At 29.8% G+C, this 17,500-nt stretch overlaps 1 protein-coding gene across 8 annotated transcripts in view; it reads right to left on the bottom strand.

The window, feature by feature from the left end:
- Positions 1 to 997: 997 nt before the first annotated feature.
- The window catches only part of LOC137634032 (uncharacterized), a 17,350-nt gene continuing 847 nt past the window's right edge, over positions 998 to 17,500 (bottom strand). The window contains exons 2-15 of one of the 8 annotated variants that reach the window (XM_068366282.1): positions 14,671 to 14,712; positions 12,445 to 12,486; positions 12,278 to 12,307; positions 11,603 to 11,674; positions 11,286 to 11,348; positions 9,353 to 9,382; positions 9,088 to 9,129; positions 8,541 to 8,582; positions 7,974 to 8,045; positions 7,630 to 7,695; positions 7,127 to 7,243; positions 3,092 to 3,214; positions 2,050 to 2,226; positions 998 to 1,387 (exon numbers count right to left, since the gene is read on the bottom strand). In XM_068366282.1, coding sequence (XP_068222383.1) covers positions 1,185 to 1,387; positions 2,050 to 2,226; positions 3,092 to 3,214; positions 7,127 to 7,243; positions 7,630 to 7,695; positions 7,974 to 8,045; positions 8,541 to 8,582; positions 9,088 to 9,129; positions 9,353 to 9,382; positions 11,286 to 11,348; positions 11,603 to 11,674; positions 12,278 to 12,307; positions 12,445 to 12,486; positions 14,671 to 14,712 — 1,121 coding nt within the window. In that variant the 3' untranslated portion in view covers positions 998 to 1,184. The remainder of the gene's footprint in view (positions 1,388 to 2,049; positions 2,227 to 3,091; positions 3,215 to 7,126; positions 7,244 to 7,629; positions 7,696 to 7,973; positions 8,046 to 8,540; positions 8,583 to 9,087; positions 9,130 to 9,352; positions 9,383 to 11,285; positions 11,349 to 11,602; positions 11,675 to 12,277; positions 12,308 to 12,444; positions 12,487 to 14,670; positions 14,713 to 17,500) is intronic. The other 7 variants (XM_068366284.1, XM_068366283.1, XM_068366285.1 and 4 more) reach the window with 7 other exon arrangements.

Genomic DNA, 17,500 nt, shown 5'->3' on the forward strand with positions numbered 1-17,500 from the left:
GTATCTTAAACTCATCATAGATAAGCAAATAAAAACTGTAAAATCTTGCAAACGCTTTGAATTACTCAGAGAAAGTTTGGATGTACTCCGTTACTTACAACTTAAAATGTCCAGCTAAAATTAACTTTTCTCTCTCTCTCTCTCTCTCTCTCTCTCTCTCTCTCTCTCTCTCTCTCTCTCTCTCTCTCTCTCTCTCTCTCTCTCTCTCTCTCTCTCTCTCCTAACTATTGCCTTTTGTGGCTATAAAACCCCTTGCTGGCAAAAAGCGTAAGGCACAAACTAAAACAAAATAAAGGAGTAAAGTATGATTTCATAGACCCATAAAACTTATTCAAATTTCACTGTATATAATAAAAAAGAACATTGCAATAATTTTCTCTTCTAAAAGAATAATAGTGTAAATTCATTAATTACCACAAGTGACTTATTTAATCAATGATTTGAGAAAGAAAGAAAATCTAATTTTGGGAAATATAGAAAAGTGATCAGTGAGACTAACGGTCGACATCGGAAGAGGAAATACTTTCAACGCTTTGTTTAAATTATTATTATTATTATTATTATTATTATTATTATTATTATTATTATTATTATTATTATTATTATTATTACGTACTCCAAAAGGAAAGCAGTTACTGTGTTTAGGTATTAGTTCTTAATGTGTTTTTAGATTGATCAAAAATTAAATTTCAATAATTTCGAGAGAGAGAGAGAGAGAGAGAGAGAGAGAGAGAGAGAGAGAGAGAGAGAGAGAGAGAGAGAGAGAGCTAAATACAGTGACCTAACAAAGCAACCGACCAGCAGACCTATAGACCGATATTATCAACAAAATCATAAAGATGATTACACATTTACTCTGTACATGGAACACCGTAAACACTTGCTTTTGATTTTCTTAACATTTCTAAAACATTTTGTTTGTGTCTGAAATTTTCCTCATTTCTGATTCAGAATTATCAATATATTCTTAAGGATTCAAAAAGAATAAAAAAAATCGTTAATGCTCTGCTAGGATATATTGTTAAGCGGATATATTGATACATTATAGTGATGGAAGGTTATATTCATACATCCATACATCCGTGGATGGATGTATGTAAAGTAATACACTAAATTGAACATAATAAAGATATCTTGAAATCAAAGATGATCATCAGGGGGAGGTTGAAGGAACGTCGTCCTTCTCAGTGCATCGGGAACTGGCAATAACCATAACGCTTTTCTGAACAATTCCCTTGATACAATTTGTAAGGAGAAGAAGAAGAATACCTGTAAATGTATCCACAAAGCCTTGAAGGGTCTGAATCGTATCCTTCCCACCAAAGGTCTTCTGGGACGAGAGATCCGTCACTCGTCCACTTCCCGTCGTAGACACCAACCCAACGAACTTTGAAAGGAGACAATTGAAAAGAAACATAAGAAATAAGAGAAAAAGAAAGGAACAAATATGAATATGAACTATATAAGGAAAATTAATACATATTTTTGTTTTTTTTACCAATCTAGAAATTCTCTGTGACTTTGATAATCATTTAAACACACGCAAACACACAAATACACTCACAAAAACACACACACATACAAACACACACACACACACATACAAACACACACACACACACACACACACACACACACACATATATATATATATATATATATATATATATATATATATATATATATATATATATATATATATATATATATATATATATATACACACAAACACACACACATACAAACACACACACATACAAACACACACACACACACACATGTGTGTGTGTGTGTGTGCATAAGTAAAAATGATTTCATATTTAACCTTAGCGGTTTCTGTAATGATGGTGGGTGGCTCCAGAGAAGACGAAACACAATTGTTACTGCCATATCCTTCAACTTTGCCGAAATCTGCAAATCTCTTTCTAAACCACATTCTCTCTCTCTCTCTCTCTCTCTCTCTCTCTCTCTCTCTTTCTCTCTCTCTCTCTCTCTCTCTCTCTCTCTCTCTCTCTCTCTTATCAATTCTATATAAAACACTTAACTCACCACTATATCCAATAGAGTAAACCACATCCTGTATTTGTTGCAGACTCATATGTTGTGCAAGTCTCCCTCCTTCCTCTTCGCACGTCTTCTTCATTGGATGGAATGTTAACAATTGCTTGATTAACATTAGGCATCCAAGTCCGGGAACTCTTTTTGCTGGGCTTCTGCAATGGAACTCTGGAAGAAGAATAAGATGAAGAATAAGAATAAGAAGAAGAAAAAGGAGGAGGAGGGAAAGGAAGAAAAGAGGGAGTTAGACTTAAGAAATAATAATATAATGCATTATTTTTATAATATACCTCACTTTTTCACCCACTCACGTACGCAGTAACAGTGGTTTTTTTTTTTTTCATCTCCGCACTGTTAACAGAATCATTTCAAGCTTGACTTTGCATGTATTTGTTTGCATGAAACTGCTTGTATAGAAACTCATTATATGTTATATGTTGAATAAAAGTCAGTTGCATTCATCTTGTCACTCTGTTGTTACCCAACATCATTCTATCACAGCGATGAGTAAGGTGAGCACCGACAACCATTTGTGAACAGGTGAGCACCGACATGAGAGGTGTTGAAGCGTTTAATTTCAAACTTCTGGGGCCATTATAAACCTTGTAGATGCCATGTAAGGGAAAAATTGAGTGTAGAAAATCTCTCTCTCTCTCTCTCTCTCTCTCTCTCTCTCTCTCTCTCTCTCTCTCTCTCTCTCTCTCTCTCTCTCTCTATATATATATATATATATATATATATATATATATATATATATATATATATATATATATATATATATATATATATACAGTATTTACACACACACACATATATATATAAATATAAATATATATATACATATATATGTATATATACATATGTATATCAAAAAGGAAAACACATATATATATATATATATATATATATATATATATATATATATATATATATATATATACATAATTATATATTTATATATATAAGATATTATTTTCCTGTTATTCTTTTTCCTTTAAAATATAACAAAATAACTTTGTTGTTGTGTCCTTACCACAGGATATTCTCCCATCTCCCTCGAAATGTTTGTTGCAGGAACAGCTGTAACTCCCAATGCTATTCTTGCATGTTGCATTGGGGACACACTCGTCTTTGCCTTCAGCACACTCATCGACGTCTGTTGAGGAGGAAAAGAAGGATTGAAGTCCTTAGAAGAAAGCTGACTTTGCATTCATAATATTCTGCTTCCAAGGAATAGAAGGCAAGACTTTCTATGAAGCAGTTCTTTATACAGATATAATTAGAAAATGAACATTATTATATATTTGACCCTTTTTCAACAGTTAGTTTAAAGGAAGTTTTGAAAGTTACAACATTTGTATTTATTGTTTTCAGGAAATCTGGTCGGAATGAATGGTTTATATCTTAAAATATATCTTTGATAATGATTGTAACTAAACTTCTGTGATATCACAATGACGAAATTATTAATATTATTTTAATATCATAATGGTATAATATAATATCATGTTATCATAATATTATGATATTAAAATATTTTGATGTTATAATATTACAGTTTTATAATACTATAATATAACATTATGATATTATGTATATATATATATATATATATATATATATATATATATATATATATATATATATATATATATATATCTATATATATATATATATATATATATATACATATATATATATATATATATATATATATATATATATATATATATATATATATATATACATATTTATGTACATATATATATATATATATATATATATATATATATATATATATATATATATATATATATATATATTTATATATACTGTATATATATGTATATATATATATATATATATATATATATATATATATATATATATATATATAAATATATATGTATATATATAATATAAATATATATATATATATATATATATATATATATATATATATATATATACATATATATATATATATATATATATATATATATATATATATTTATGTACATATATATATATATATATATATATATATATATATATATATATATATATATATATATATATATATTTGTATATATATATATATATATATATATATATATATATATATATATATATATATATATATATATTTATATATACTGTATATATATAGATAAATATATATATATATATATATATATATATATATATATATATATATATATATATATATATATATATATATATATATATTCATATATACTGTATATATATAGATAAATATATATGTATATATATATACAGTGAAAGATGGAAATGGAAGGTTGTTAAAAGGAGAGGACGCAAGGAAAAGGTGGGCGGAATATTTTGAAAGTTTGCTGAATGTTGAGGATGATAGGGAGGCAGATATAATTGCGGTTCCAGGTGTTGAGGTGCCAGTGATGGGAGATGAGAATGAGAGAGAGATTACAATAGAGGAAGTGAGGAGAGCACTAGATGAAACGAGAGTAGGAAAAGCATCGGGTATGGATGGTGTGAAAGCTGAGATGTTGAAGGAAGGGGGTGTGACTGTACTTGAATGGTTGGTGAGATTGTTTAATGTGTGTTTTGTGTTGTCAATGGTGCCAGTAGATTGGGTCTGTGCATGTATTGTACCACTATATAAGGGTAAGGGAGATGTGCATGAGTGTTGTAATTCAAGAGGTATTAGTTTGTTGAGTGTAGTTGGAAAAGTGTATGGTAGAATACTGATTAATAGGATTAAGGATAAAACAGAGAATGCAATCTTGGAAGTACAGGGTGGTTTTAGAAGAGGTAGGGGTTGTATGAATCAGATTTTTACAGTTAGGCAGATATGCGAGAAATATTTAGCAAAAGGTAAGGAGGTGTATGTTGCGTTTATGGATCTGGAGAAAGCATATGATAGAGTTGATAGGGAAGCAATGTGGAATGTGATGAGGTTATATGGAGTTGGTGGAAGGTTGTTGCAAGCAGTGAAAAGTTTCTACACAGGTAGTAAAGCATGTGTTAGAATAGGAAAGGAGGTGAGCGATTGGTTTCCGGTGAGAGTGGGGCTGAGACAGGGATGTGTGATGTCGCCCTGGTTGTTTAACTTGTATGTTGATGGAGTGGTGAGAGAGGTGAATGCTAGAGTGCTTGGACGAGGATTAAAACTGTTAGGCGAGAATGATCATGAATGGGAGGTAAATCAGTTGTTGTTTGCGGATGATACTGTACTGGTAGCAGACACAGAAGAGAAGCTTGACCGACTAGTGACAGAATTTGGAAGGGTGTGTGAGAGAAGGAAGTTGAGAGTTAATGTGGGTAAGAGTAAGGTTATGAGATGTACGAGAAGGGAAGGTGGTGCAAGGTTGAATGTCATGTTGAATGGAGAGTTACTTGAGGAGGTGGATCAGTTTAAGTACTTGGGGTCTGTTGTTGCAGCAAATGGTGGAGTGGAAGCAGATGTACGTCAGAGAGTGAATGAAGGTTGCAAAGTGTTGGGGGCAGTTAAGGGAGTAGTAAAAAATAGAGGATTGGGCATGAATGTAAAGAGAGTTCTATATGAGAAAGTGATTGTACCAACTGTGATGTATGGATCGGAGTTGTGGGGAATGAAAGTGATGGAGAGACAGAAATTGAATGTGTTTGAGATGAAGTGTCTGAGGAGTATGGCTGGTGTATCTCGAGTAGATAGGGTTAGGAACGAAGTGGTGAGGGTGAGAACGGGTGTAAGAAATGAGTTAGCGGCTAGAGTGGATATGAATGTGTTGAGGTGGTTTGGCCATGTTGAGAGAATGGAAAATAGCTGTCTGCTAAAGAAGGTGATGAATGCAAGAGTTGATGGGAGAAGTACAAGAGGAAGGCCAAGGTTTGGGTGGATGGATGGTGTGAAGAAAGCTCTGGGTGATAGGAGGATGGATGTGAGAGAGGCAAGAGAGCGTGCTAGAAATAGGAATGAATGGCGAGCGATTGTGACGCAGTTCCGGTAGGCCCTGCTGCTTCCTCCGGTGCCTTAGATGACCGCGGAGGTAGCAGCAGTAGGGGACTCAGCAGTATGAAGCTTCATCTGTGGTGGAAATGTGGGAGGTTGGGCTGTGGCACCCTAGCAGTACCAGCTGAACTCGGCTGAGTCCCTGGTTAGGCTGGAGGAACGTAGAGAGTAGAGGTCCCCTTTTTGTTTTGTTTCTTGTTGTTGTCGGCTACCCCCCAAAATTGGGGGAAGTGCCTTTGGTATATGTATGTATGTATATTTTTATATATACTGTATACTGTATATATATGTATATATATATATATATATATATATATATATATATATATATATAAATATATATATATATATATATATATATATATATATATATATATATATATATATATATATATATATATATATATATATATATATATATATATATATATATATATTTATATATACTGTATATATATATGTATATATATAATATAAATATATATATATACATTTTTATATATATATATATATATATATATATATATATATATATATATATATATATATATATATATATATATATGTATATATATATATATATATATATATATATATATATATATATATATATATATATATATGATTGTGAAAATGAAATCCAATAGGAGAAGAGTTGAGGAAAATCCATATTTATGAATCCAACAATAGATAACTTGATATAGTCAAACAGATCCTAATAATCTTCCAAAAGAACATAAATCTACTGGAAGCTTATTGATGGTAAAGAGAAGTAATTTTCATTCATAAATATCATAATGAGACTATACATGAATGACTTAAAAACTTAGTCATTATCACAAGCTTAATGAAAATATCACATAAAAATATTAAAAAGGAATAAAACAATAAAAAGAAAATGCAGGAAACATTTCTCAAATAAATCAAGAAAAGAAAACTAATAAAGAGTGAAATAATGGCAAATTGAACATAGATATGGAAAAAATCAAACGATATCATGAGGTTATACTGATCTACAGATGTAAATGAAAATAGTTCTTTGAAAAGAACAACATAAAGTTGTATAGTGTGTCTTACCTTTACATTCTGAACCGTCCCAGGTGAAACCAGAAGGACAAGAACAGGTGAAGCCGAACAGGGTGTTCTCACAGGTACCAATGTCTCCACAGGGGAGACCTCCTTCTAAGCACTCGTCTGTTGTAAGAATAATGTCGCATAGAATCAGTTATTCACCTGAACACAAGACTCTAATTTTATTTCTACCGGTTACACAATTCAAAAATGATAATGTTTTTTTTTTTTTTCATAATTTAAAGACTAAGGTACATTTTCTTTATTATATTTTTTTTTCTAAAAGTTTCTTCTATTGAATTACTTTTTCATTTCTTCAAGCTAAAGGTTGAGATGTATAATACAATAATAAGGTCAGTGTTAATGTTTGATATAAGAGAGAGGAGAGCATTGTAGGATCATGTTAGGGTGGTATGGTAAGATAGAGAGGAAGGCAGGGAGTTAGATAGCAAGGTAAATGAAGGATGATATGGAGAGATCAATGCTTCAAGTGTATATTATTAACTGACCTTTTTGTGCCAAAGAGATGACTCCAGAAATCTCCTCGTGAACAAAAGACTTGATTTCTTGATTAGCTGGAAAGAAGAAAATAATCCTTTGAACAACTTATTGTAACTGTTGTGCTCTCTGAAATCTTCTCTAATTGATGAAAAAATACATATGGTTCTACTCAACGAAGTAATTAGGAAAGCAGATGAACAAGAACATAAACAGAACATTTATTGAGAATATCGGTCAGAAAAGTAATCATGAAATATTTAAGATTGTGTTAATATAAAGATGTAATTCCAATATTTTTTTAACTAAACATTTCATAAATTATTATAACTGAATATAAAAATAAAAAACTTACCTGCTGCTGATACATTAGTCAAGTGTTCCAAGTCTTCCCCTTTGAGACACTGGGCAGTCTCTCGGCTGAGGCCTGAGGTAGAAAAGGGGATAATATGCAAGATATATATATATATATATATATATATATATATATATATATATATATATATATATATATATATATATATATATATATATATATATATATACATACATACATACATACATACATACATACATATATATATATATATATATATATATATATATATATATACTTACATATATACATATATATATATATATATATATATATATATATATATATATATATATATATATACTATTAAAAAATATCTCATCAAGATGAACCGATAAGCATTTAGGAGGGATGATCAAAATTGCTGGAATAACAAGTACCTTTCACGTGTTCCAGTTCATGATGAAGTCCTGGACAAAAAATGGTTCACCATGAGCGTATATTGCAATCAAATATTATGCCTCAAATTATCTAATAAGAGTATAGTCATTAGGGTAAGAAATATACAGTGATAAATTAATTTACTCTAAATATTAGAAGTATTACCTTGAAAATAAGTTTTCAGATTCCCTTGTTCCTGCTGCACATCTGAAAATAAAAATGTCTCAAAATACTGGTGTCTGCCTTAACTAATAAAAATGCAATAGATACTCTAAAGTTTAAAAAAAAAAAGCGTAGCTGATGAAAGACAACTCTTGTATATGATATGACATTTTTCAATCTCCTTCAACTGTATCAAAATGAAACACAAATACTGTATATGCAACGAAAGATCTTGATTATCCTTCAAAAAGTGTGAAAACTATTGAATGTGCACTTAATGCTCTCGAATAAGATACAAGAATGTCAAGACTGAAACAACACTGCATATTCCATGAATAATAGTGTTTGTTATTTCAAGATTAACTCAAAGAAAAACAACTGTTGTGTAAATATCTTTCAACAGTATGAGAACAAGACAACGACTGCATATGCAATGATGACTCCTTAACCACACATAAGTCATCATATAATCATCTTTTTGGGTGTAAAGTGAAGACATAGAGACAAAGGAAATGAAAAGATTTGGAAAAAAATCTATTGGAAAGATTACCTTGAAGATTATTTTCAAGATGTTGAAGTTTCTCCTGCATATCTGAAAATATGAAAAAAAAAATATTTTTCAAATGTCTGCATAAATAAAAAAAAATCAATATTATTAACTTTGCAATTAGAGATATTGTTCCAAACTATGATATATTTCTGCTTATGCGATGTAGTTCATCAGTTGAAGATTAATATTGACTCTAATTATTAGTTGCTGGATTGACATATTAAATAAAATCTATAAATATCATAATAGTCCAGAGGAGACTTACCCGGAATTCTTTGTAGAAGCTCGTCATGCCCTGAAAGGAAAGTGTAGATTTGATCAATCATTTTGAGTGAAAAGAATAAGAATTAGAGGGAAACACATATATAAATAAATTCTGTCTCTAAAGGATGATTTCAAATCTATCAAAAGTGAAACAAAAAGAAGACGAAAAGAGCTTATTCGTGAATGTCAAGGAAAAATAGAACGTAGTATATGCAATGAAAATACAACTATTTCAAACGTAGTTTAGGCTCTTGAACATAATTGGTGCACAAGAAGAAGTCACAGGACACAAATTCTTTTCCATAGGGAATTTTCACGAACATAGAAGGCCTTATTCTTTCTCATCCTTTTATCTACCTCATTCCCCTTTCACCACTTACTCAATCCCTCAACTTCCATTCTCGGTCTATGACTATTTACTATCTAATAACCTCACATTATACTAGTAGCAAAAATGTCGTAAATATATTAACCTATATATTAATATATATTATATGTATATATATATGTATGTACATATATATATACATATATATATATATATATATATATATATATATATATATATATATATATATATATATATATATATATATATATATATATATTATATATATACATATGTATATACATATATATATATATATATATATATATATATATATATATATATATATATATATATATATATATATGTATATATATTTGTATATATACACACACACACACACATATATATATATATATATATATATATATATATTATATGTATATATGTATATATACATATATATATATATAAATATATATATATATATATATATATATATATATATATATATATATATATATATATATATATATATATATATATATATATGTATATTTATATATTATATGTATATATGTATATATACATATATATATATTTAAATGTATATATATATATTTATATATATCTATTTATATATATATATATATATATGTATATATATATATATATATATATATATATATATATATATATATATATAAATATATATATATATATATATATATATATATATATATATATATATATATATATATATATATATATATATAAATATACACACACACACATATATATATATATATATATATACATATATATATATATATATATATATATATATATATATATATATATATATATATATATATATATATATACTAAGTAACCTGGAAAGCCTTACTCACGACGGAGTGAGGTATGATCTATAGGAGCAAGATTACACAAACCTTATCTCACTAAAGAGGAAGCATCATCTCCACGCCAAACTCTTAGCAACAGTTGCAATCTCTCTAAAGACACATCCTCATCATATTTTCCCCCATACACTGAGAATCATTAGGTGTTGTTCTTGGTTACGAGGAACTACTTATGTAAACATAGTTTAAAATATTTCAGGTTTAAGTATAGATAGTGAGTAATGATAAAACAGTAACAGATAATATTATCTAAATCTAAGAAAAGTAATGACTTGGACTGTTGATTCTGCTAAATAGACATTAACTCGGTCAAGATCTCTGAAATAGTATTCATCAAACACAGATCTCCCTTAAGGGCTATGAGTGATTGACCAAATAAATCCACTTTTTAAAAGCAAACTACAGATCAAAGGATTGCAACTTGAAAGTAAAAGGCCAACACTTTGGTTAGATTCCCTGCAATAATACTTAGAAACGATCCACTAACTCCTCTCTGGTGAACTTTGTACACAAGAATTATATGATTCATATGATCAAAGGCAGCACAAAAATTCTGACAACAATCAATGAAAAATTATAAATAAATAAAGCCCTGATAGAGAGGGAGGAAGATAATTAGCTGGCGAGGTGGAGTGAAGGATGCTATAGAACTATATCAATGCTTTAAGTGTATATAAACTGACCTTGTGCCAAAGAGATGACTCCAGATATCTCCTCGTGAACATAAGACTTGATCTCTTCATTTGCTGGGAAGAAGAAAATAATCCCTTGAACAACATATTATAAGTTTGCTATCTTCTTCTTTCATTGATCAAGGAAGAACACAAAGATATGACTCCACTCACCATGGGATAAGAAACCAAAGGAACAAGAACAAAATCAGCAAATATATTGATGATGTTAATCATACAAGTGATGGTCAATATTCCACGTTGCAATTTCTATCTTCTTTGAACTATATCTTTTCAAGAATCCCAATCACTAACTAAAGAGAACTTACCTGCTGCTGATACATTAGTCAAGTGTTCCAAGACTTCCCTTCTGACAAGCTGTCCGGTCTCTTGGCTGAGCCCTAAAGTAGAGAAGGAGATTATATGCAAGATCTTCTTAGCAGAGAAAGAGGATTCAGGGGAGGGAGAAAATTATTATCATAAATTGATTCAAAATTTAATCCATGGTCATAAGCTCTTTATTGAAAGTTAGTCCAGATTTTATGATAATAATTAATCAGAAAAGAGAAGAGAATTAATTCAAATGTGTTCTCTCTATGTAAGGGAACTTATTGATTCCTATGTGGATTAAAAAGTATTTCTCATAGTCAAAATAACTCTCTGAAGATCTTCCTCTCTAACACTTCCTGTTTTACTGCATTTCTGAGAACGTTCCAAATTCTAAACAATTAAAAAGTCATCTGTCTTAATGACAAATATCCCTTTTTTTTTCACAACATATTCTCGATGGTTTACTGATTCACCTGAGAAAAAGACAACAAAATGCTGATTATAATATCAGAATTCTATTATTTATTCTAAAAGTTGAGGATCTCCACGATAAAGATAACCAAAGAAGGATTAAACTTTCATATTATTTCTATATTATTCTAAAAATATCTCATCCAGGTAAAAAGATACGAATATTAGAAGGATGAACCAAAATGTTAGAATATCAAGTGTACCTTTCACGTGTTCCAGTTCATGATGGAGTTCTGGAAAAAAAAAAGGTTTACCGTGAGCGTATATTGCAATCAAACATTGAGCCTCAAATTATCTAATACGAGTTTAGTCATTGGGGTAAGAAATATACAATGATAAATCAATTTACTCTAAATATTTGGAAAATTACCTTGAAAATTAGTTTTCTGATTCCCAAGTTCCTGCTGTACATCTGAAAATAAAAATATCTAAAAATAATGGTCTGTGTTTTGAATAATAAAAATGCAATAAATACTCCCAAGTCTAAAAAATTAGAGCGTAGCTGAGGAAATACAACTCTTATATATGGTATGACGTTTTTAATTCTCATTCAACTGTGTCAAAATAAAGTAAAAAAAAAAAAGCTCTTGAATAGCCTTCAAAAGTGTGAAAACCTAAGACAACTATTGAATGTGCACTTAAGGCTCTTGAATAACATAGAGGAGTGTCAATACTAAAACAATACTGCATATTCAATGAATAATAGTGTTTGCTATTTCAAGATTTTCTCAAAGAAAAACAACTGTTGTTCATGTACGTAGAGATTCTTAAATCTCCGTCAGTAGAATCAGAGCCAAGCAAAACTTCTGGAAAAGAGATGGAGGGTCATGAATCTCAATGAAGTTTCAAGAAGAGAGATAACCATTTTATGCAAATATAGCTCCTAAATTCATTTCAAGAGTGTCAAGATAAAATATTATAGCTTTGTATTCATTGAAAGATATCAAATCATAAAAAAAATGTAAGTGTAAGTGACAGCTACTCTATACACAATGCAGAATCGCCAATTTCCTAAATTTCTAAGAAAAAGGATACCACTTCACTAGCATTGTAGGGTGTTATCATTACAATTGTTTTGGTAATCACTGGCTATAGAGCCTACTGATTTATAGTGTGGGGGATAGAGGTTACATCCAGCTTCATTAGGAGTCCATCACTGTCCTCACTATTAGTGCTGTTTCAAGTGGCATTCTATTTTGCACAAGTCCTGGGGCTACAATAGGCGCCTACCTTCTCTTGATTCCTTTTCAATGACTTAGGTTGGTTCCTATTGCTTCTATCCTTTTAAGGACAATTTCTAAATGCATTAAACATAGCCATCTGAATTCATTTCATAAGTTTTGTTCATTTTTTTTATATTTTTTTCTCTCCCTATGTATAACAGTCTTGAGTCTCGCATTACTGCGACTTCTATGAGGGATACTCTTTTTTCGTTGTCTTGCATCACTCTGTCCGTCTTTATATTGCAGCTCCAGACTAATTTTCTACCACAGCTTGAGTTGCATATTCGTACCATTGTCTGCTGTATTGTATTTCATATTTTACAGACTCCAATGGAGAGTGTTAGACACTGTATTATATTATTCATTATGTTGTTGTTGAAAAAGTACTTAAATTCATTGGCGATGTGGTTACTGGCTTCCTATTTTGCCATACATTTCATACACTTTAACGAGGTGTTATTTCCGTCTGTAGCATTTTTCCTCTTTTCTCATTATATTCTTCTACATCTTCATCCTGTTTCATCTCACTTCTATTATTATTTCAGATATTCAGATAGCTCTGTAATTCAGGATATTATTATACATCTGTTATGTAGTCTATCAATTAACGATTAATATCCAATATAATTGGATTGCTGGATTGACAATTGAAATAAAAGCTATATATATATATATATATATATATATATATATATATATATATATATATATATATATATATATATATATATATATATATATATATATATATATGTGTGTGTGTGTGTGTGTGTGTGTGTGGGTATGTGTCATAGGAGTATGAAACCTTGGTGTGATATTTCATGCATTCTGCTAAGACGGACAGCAACATCATCAGCATACTCTAGGTCTGCTAAATTCTTATTAACAATCCAGTCCAATCCTTCTCCACCATCTCCGACTGCCACGGTTGGCAACACTCCAACGGTTTTAGAGGGAAAGGGAGAGAGTGGTATCATTATACAAGATCGAATAGTTGAAAATGTAAGGGGTTGTAAGGCAGGAAGGGGGCGGGAAGTGCAGTGTAGGGAAAGATATAGGGACAATAAAGGAATGTAACGAAAGAGAAATTTGCGAGTACGAGGAGAAGAGAGAAAGGGGGTTATGCAATTAAGCGGTGTCAAGCGAAAATATAGAGAAAAGTTAGGGAAATTAGAAATAGTGAAAACAATCTATTATTATTATTATTATTATTATTATTATTATTATTATTATTATTATTATTATTATTAGCTAAGTTATAACACTAGTTGGAAAAGCAATATGCTATAGGCCCAAGGGCTCCCTGAGGGAAAAATAGCCCAGAGAGGAAAGGAAATAAGGAGATAAGCAAACGATATAAGAAGTACGATTACCTTGAAGATTATTTTCAAGATGTTGGAATTTCTCCTGCATATCTGAAAATATAATTAAAGATTTTTCAAATGGTTGCATCAATGAACAAAAATTAAATTCTCAATACGCTAATAACTGTGTAATTCAGGATACTGTTCGAAACTATGATCAATTTATGCTTACGTTATGTAGTCTATCTGATGATGATTAATATTTACAGATTAAAAAAAAAACTCTAAATATCATGATGGAAGTCCAGAGACTTACTGTCATGCCCTGAAAGGAAAGTGTAGATCTGATCAATCATTTTGAGTGAAGAGAATAAGAATTAGAGGGAAACATATATAAATAAATTCTGTCTCTAAATTATTATTTCAAATCTATCAAAAGTGAAACAAGAAGAAGAAGACGCAAGTATCTTATTCGAGATCGTCAAGGGATATGAGAACGTTGTATGTGTAATGAAAAGACATCTATTTTAAAACGTAATTTAAGCTCTGAAACATAATTTGCTAAACAACAAGAAGTCACTGTACACAATTTTTTCTCCAAAGGCTTTTATATGTGAAATGCCAGCGAATTTTCATGAATATAGAAGGCCTTATTCTTTCTTATTCTTTTCTCTACCTTATCCCCCTTTCACCACATACCTCATCCCTTAAATTCCATTCTCAGTCTATGTCTATTTATCTATATATATAAACACACACGCATATAAATATATATATATATATATATATATATATATATATATATATATATATATATATAAATATATATATATATATATATATATATATATATATATATATATATATATATGTGTGTGTGTGTGTGCATATATATATATATATATATATATATATATATATATATATATATATATATATACGTAAGTAGGAATCTATATAACATTGCTCTATTCTGACTATATATATATATATATATATATATATATATATATATATATATATATATATATATATATAAAGAAAGATTTAAAACCGGTTGCACATCATCTTCGGTTCCACATAAATCTTACAACACACACAAAACTTAAAGTCATCATTTATATATATATATATATATATATATATATATATATATATATATATATATATATATATATATATATATATATATATATATATATATATATATATATATATATACGTAAGTAGGAATCTGTATAACATTATTCTATTCTGACTATATGTATATAAAGAGAAAGATTTAAAACAAGTTGCACATCATCTTCGGTTCAGCATAAATCTTACAACACACACAAAACTTAAAGTCATCATTTATTGTTCGCTCTGTCATTCTCCTTATGAGCTATTGGTGGGAGTTTTGGATGGTCCTTCAGGCAAATGCAAATGTCAGACCTTTCCTAGACATAGCCTAGTTGGAAAAGGGTTTTAGTACTGACCATATAATATATGACTGATCAATAATTCATTGTTCTTCACAGTACACTACAGGAATAAGGAGGTAGTTATGGATTTACAAAAGAGATACAACAACAACAACAACTATTTGATTAGGAGGATCATTCAAACATTTAAGCATAACACCAAAAAAAAACTTGTATAATATTATCGAGTATTTATACTTTTCAAAGGAAAAGCCAAATGTTAAACATAATTCGATATAATATATGCTTTATATGGCATAGTTTTTGGATTAATATCATAAAAACAAAAACATTCAAGAATAGGAAAACATATTTTTTTTAAATAACCTGGAAATCCTTATTAGCGACAGAGAGAGATATGATCTATAGAAACAAAATTAGACAAAACTTGTCTCAGTAAAGAGGAAACATCATTTCCACGTCAGACTCTCAGGAGCATTAGCGATCTCTCTGAAGACACTTCTTCACCTTACCATATTCATCATACACAGAGAATCATCTGATGTTGTTGTTGCTTACGATAGACTACTTAATTAAACTTAGTTTAAAGTATTTCGATTATATGTTTAGACAGTGATTAACGATACAACAGACATTATTATAGCGATCTAAGAGAGGTCATTTCATGAAGTGGTCATTTTGAAATTATTATTATTATTATTATTATTATTATTACTTGCTAAGCAACAACCCTAGTTGGAAAAGCAGGATGCTATAGGCTCAGGGGCCCCAACAGGGAACAGCACAGTGAGAAAACGAAATAATGAAAAATGAAATATTTTAAGAGTAGTAAGAACACTGAAATAAAGTTTTCCTATAAACTATAAGGAAACTAGAGGAAGATAAATCAGAGAGGATAGTGTACCCTAGTGTACCCTTAATCAAGAGAACTCGAACCCAAGAAACAGTGGAAGACCATGGTACAATGATTTGATTTTGTAGTGTCTCTCCTTGAAGAGCTGCTTACCATTGCTAAAGAGTCTCTTATACCGATACCAAGAGGAAAGTGGCCACTGAACAATCACAGTGGAGCAGTTAGCCCCTTGGATAAAGAAGAATTGTTTGTAATATCAGTGTTATCAGGTGTATGAACACAGAGGAGAATCTGTAAAAAAAATAGGCCAGACTATTCGGTATATGTGTAGGCAAAGGGAAAGTGACCTGTAAGCAGAGAGAAGGATCCAATGTAGTACTCTCTGGCCAGTCAAAGGACACCATAACTTTCTTTTCGTAGTATCTCAATGAGTGGCTGGTGCCCTGGCCATCCTACGACCTACAACTACAGTAAATGGGACAAGATCTCTGAAATAGTATTCAACAAACACAAATTTCCCATTAAGAGATGGGAGGGATTCACAAGTAATTACACCTTTCAAACGCAAACTACAGATCATGAGGTTATATTTTGAAAAGTAAATGGCCACCAGTCTGGTTAG

The sequence above is a fragment of the Palaemon carinicauda genome, chromosome 43, assembly GCF_036898095.1.
Source record: "Palaemon carinicauda isolate YSFRI2023 chromosome 43, ASM3689809v2, whole genome shotgun sequence".
NCBI lineage: Eukaryota > Metazoa > Arthropoda > Malacostraca > Decapoda > Palaemonidae > Palaemon > Palaemon carinicauda.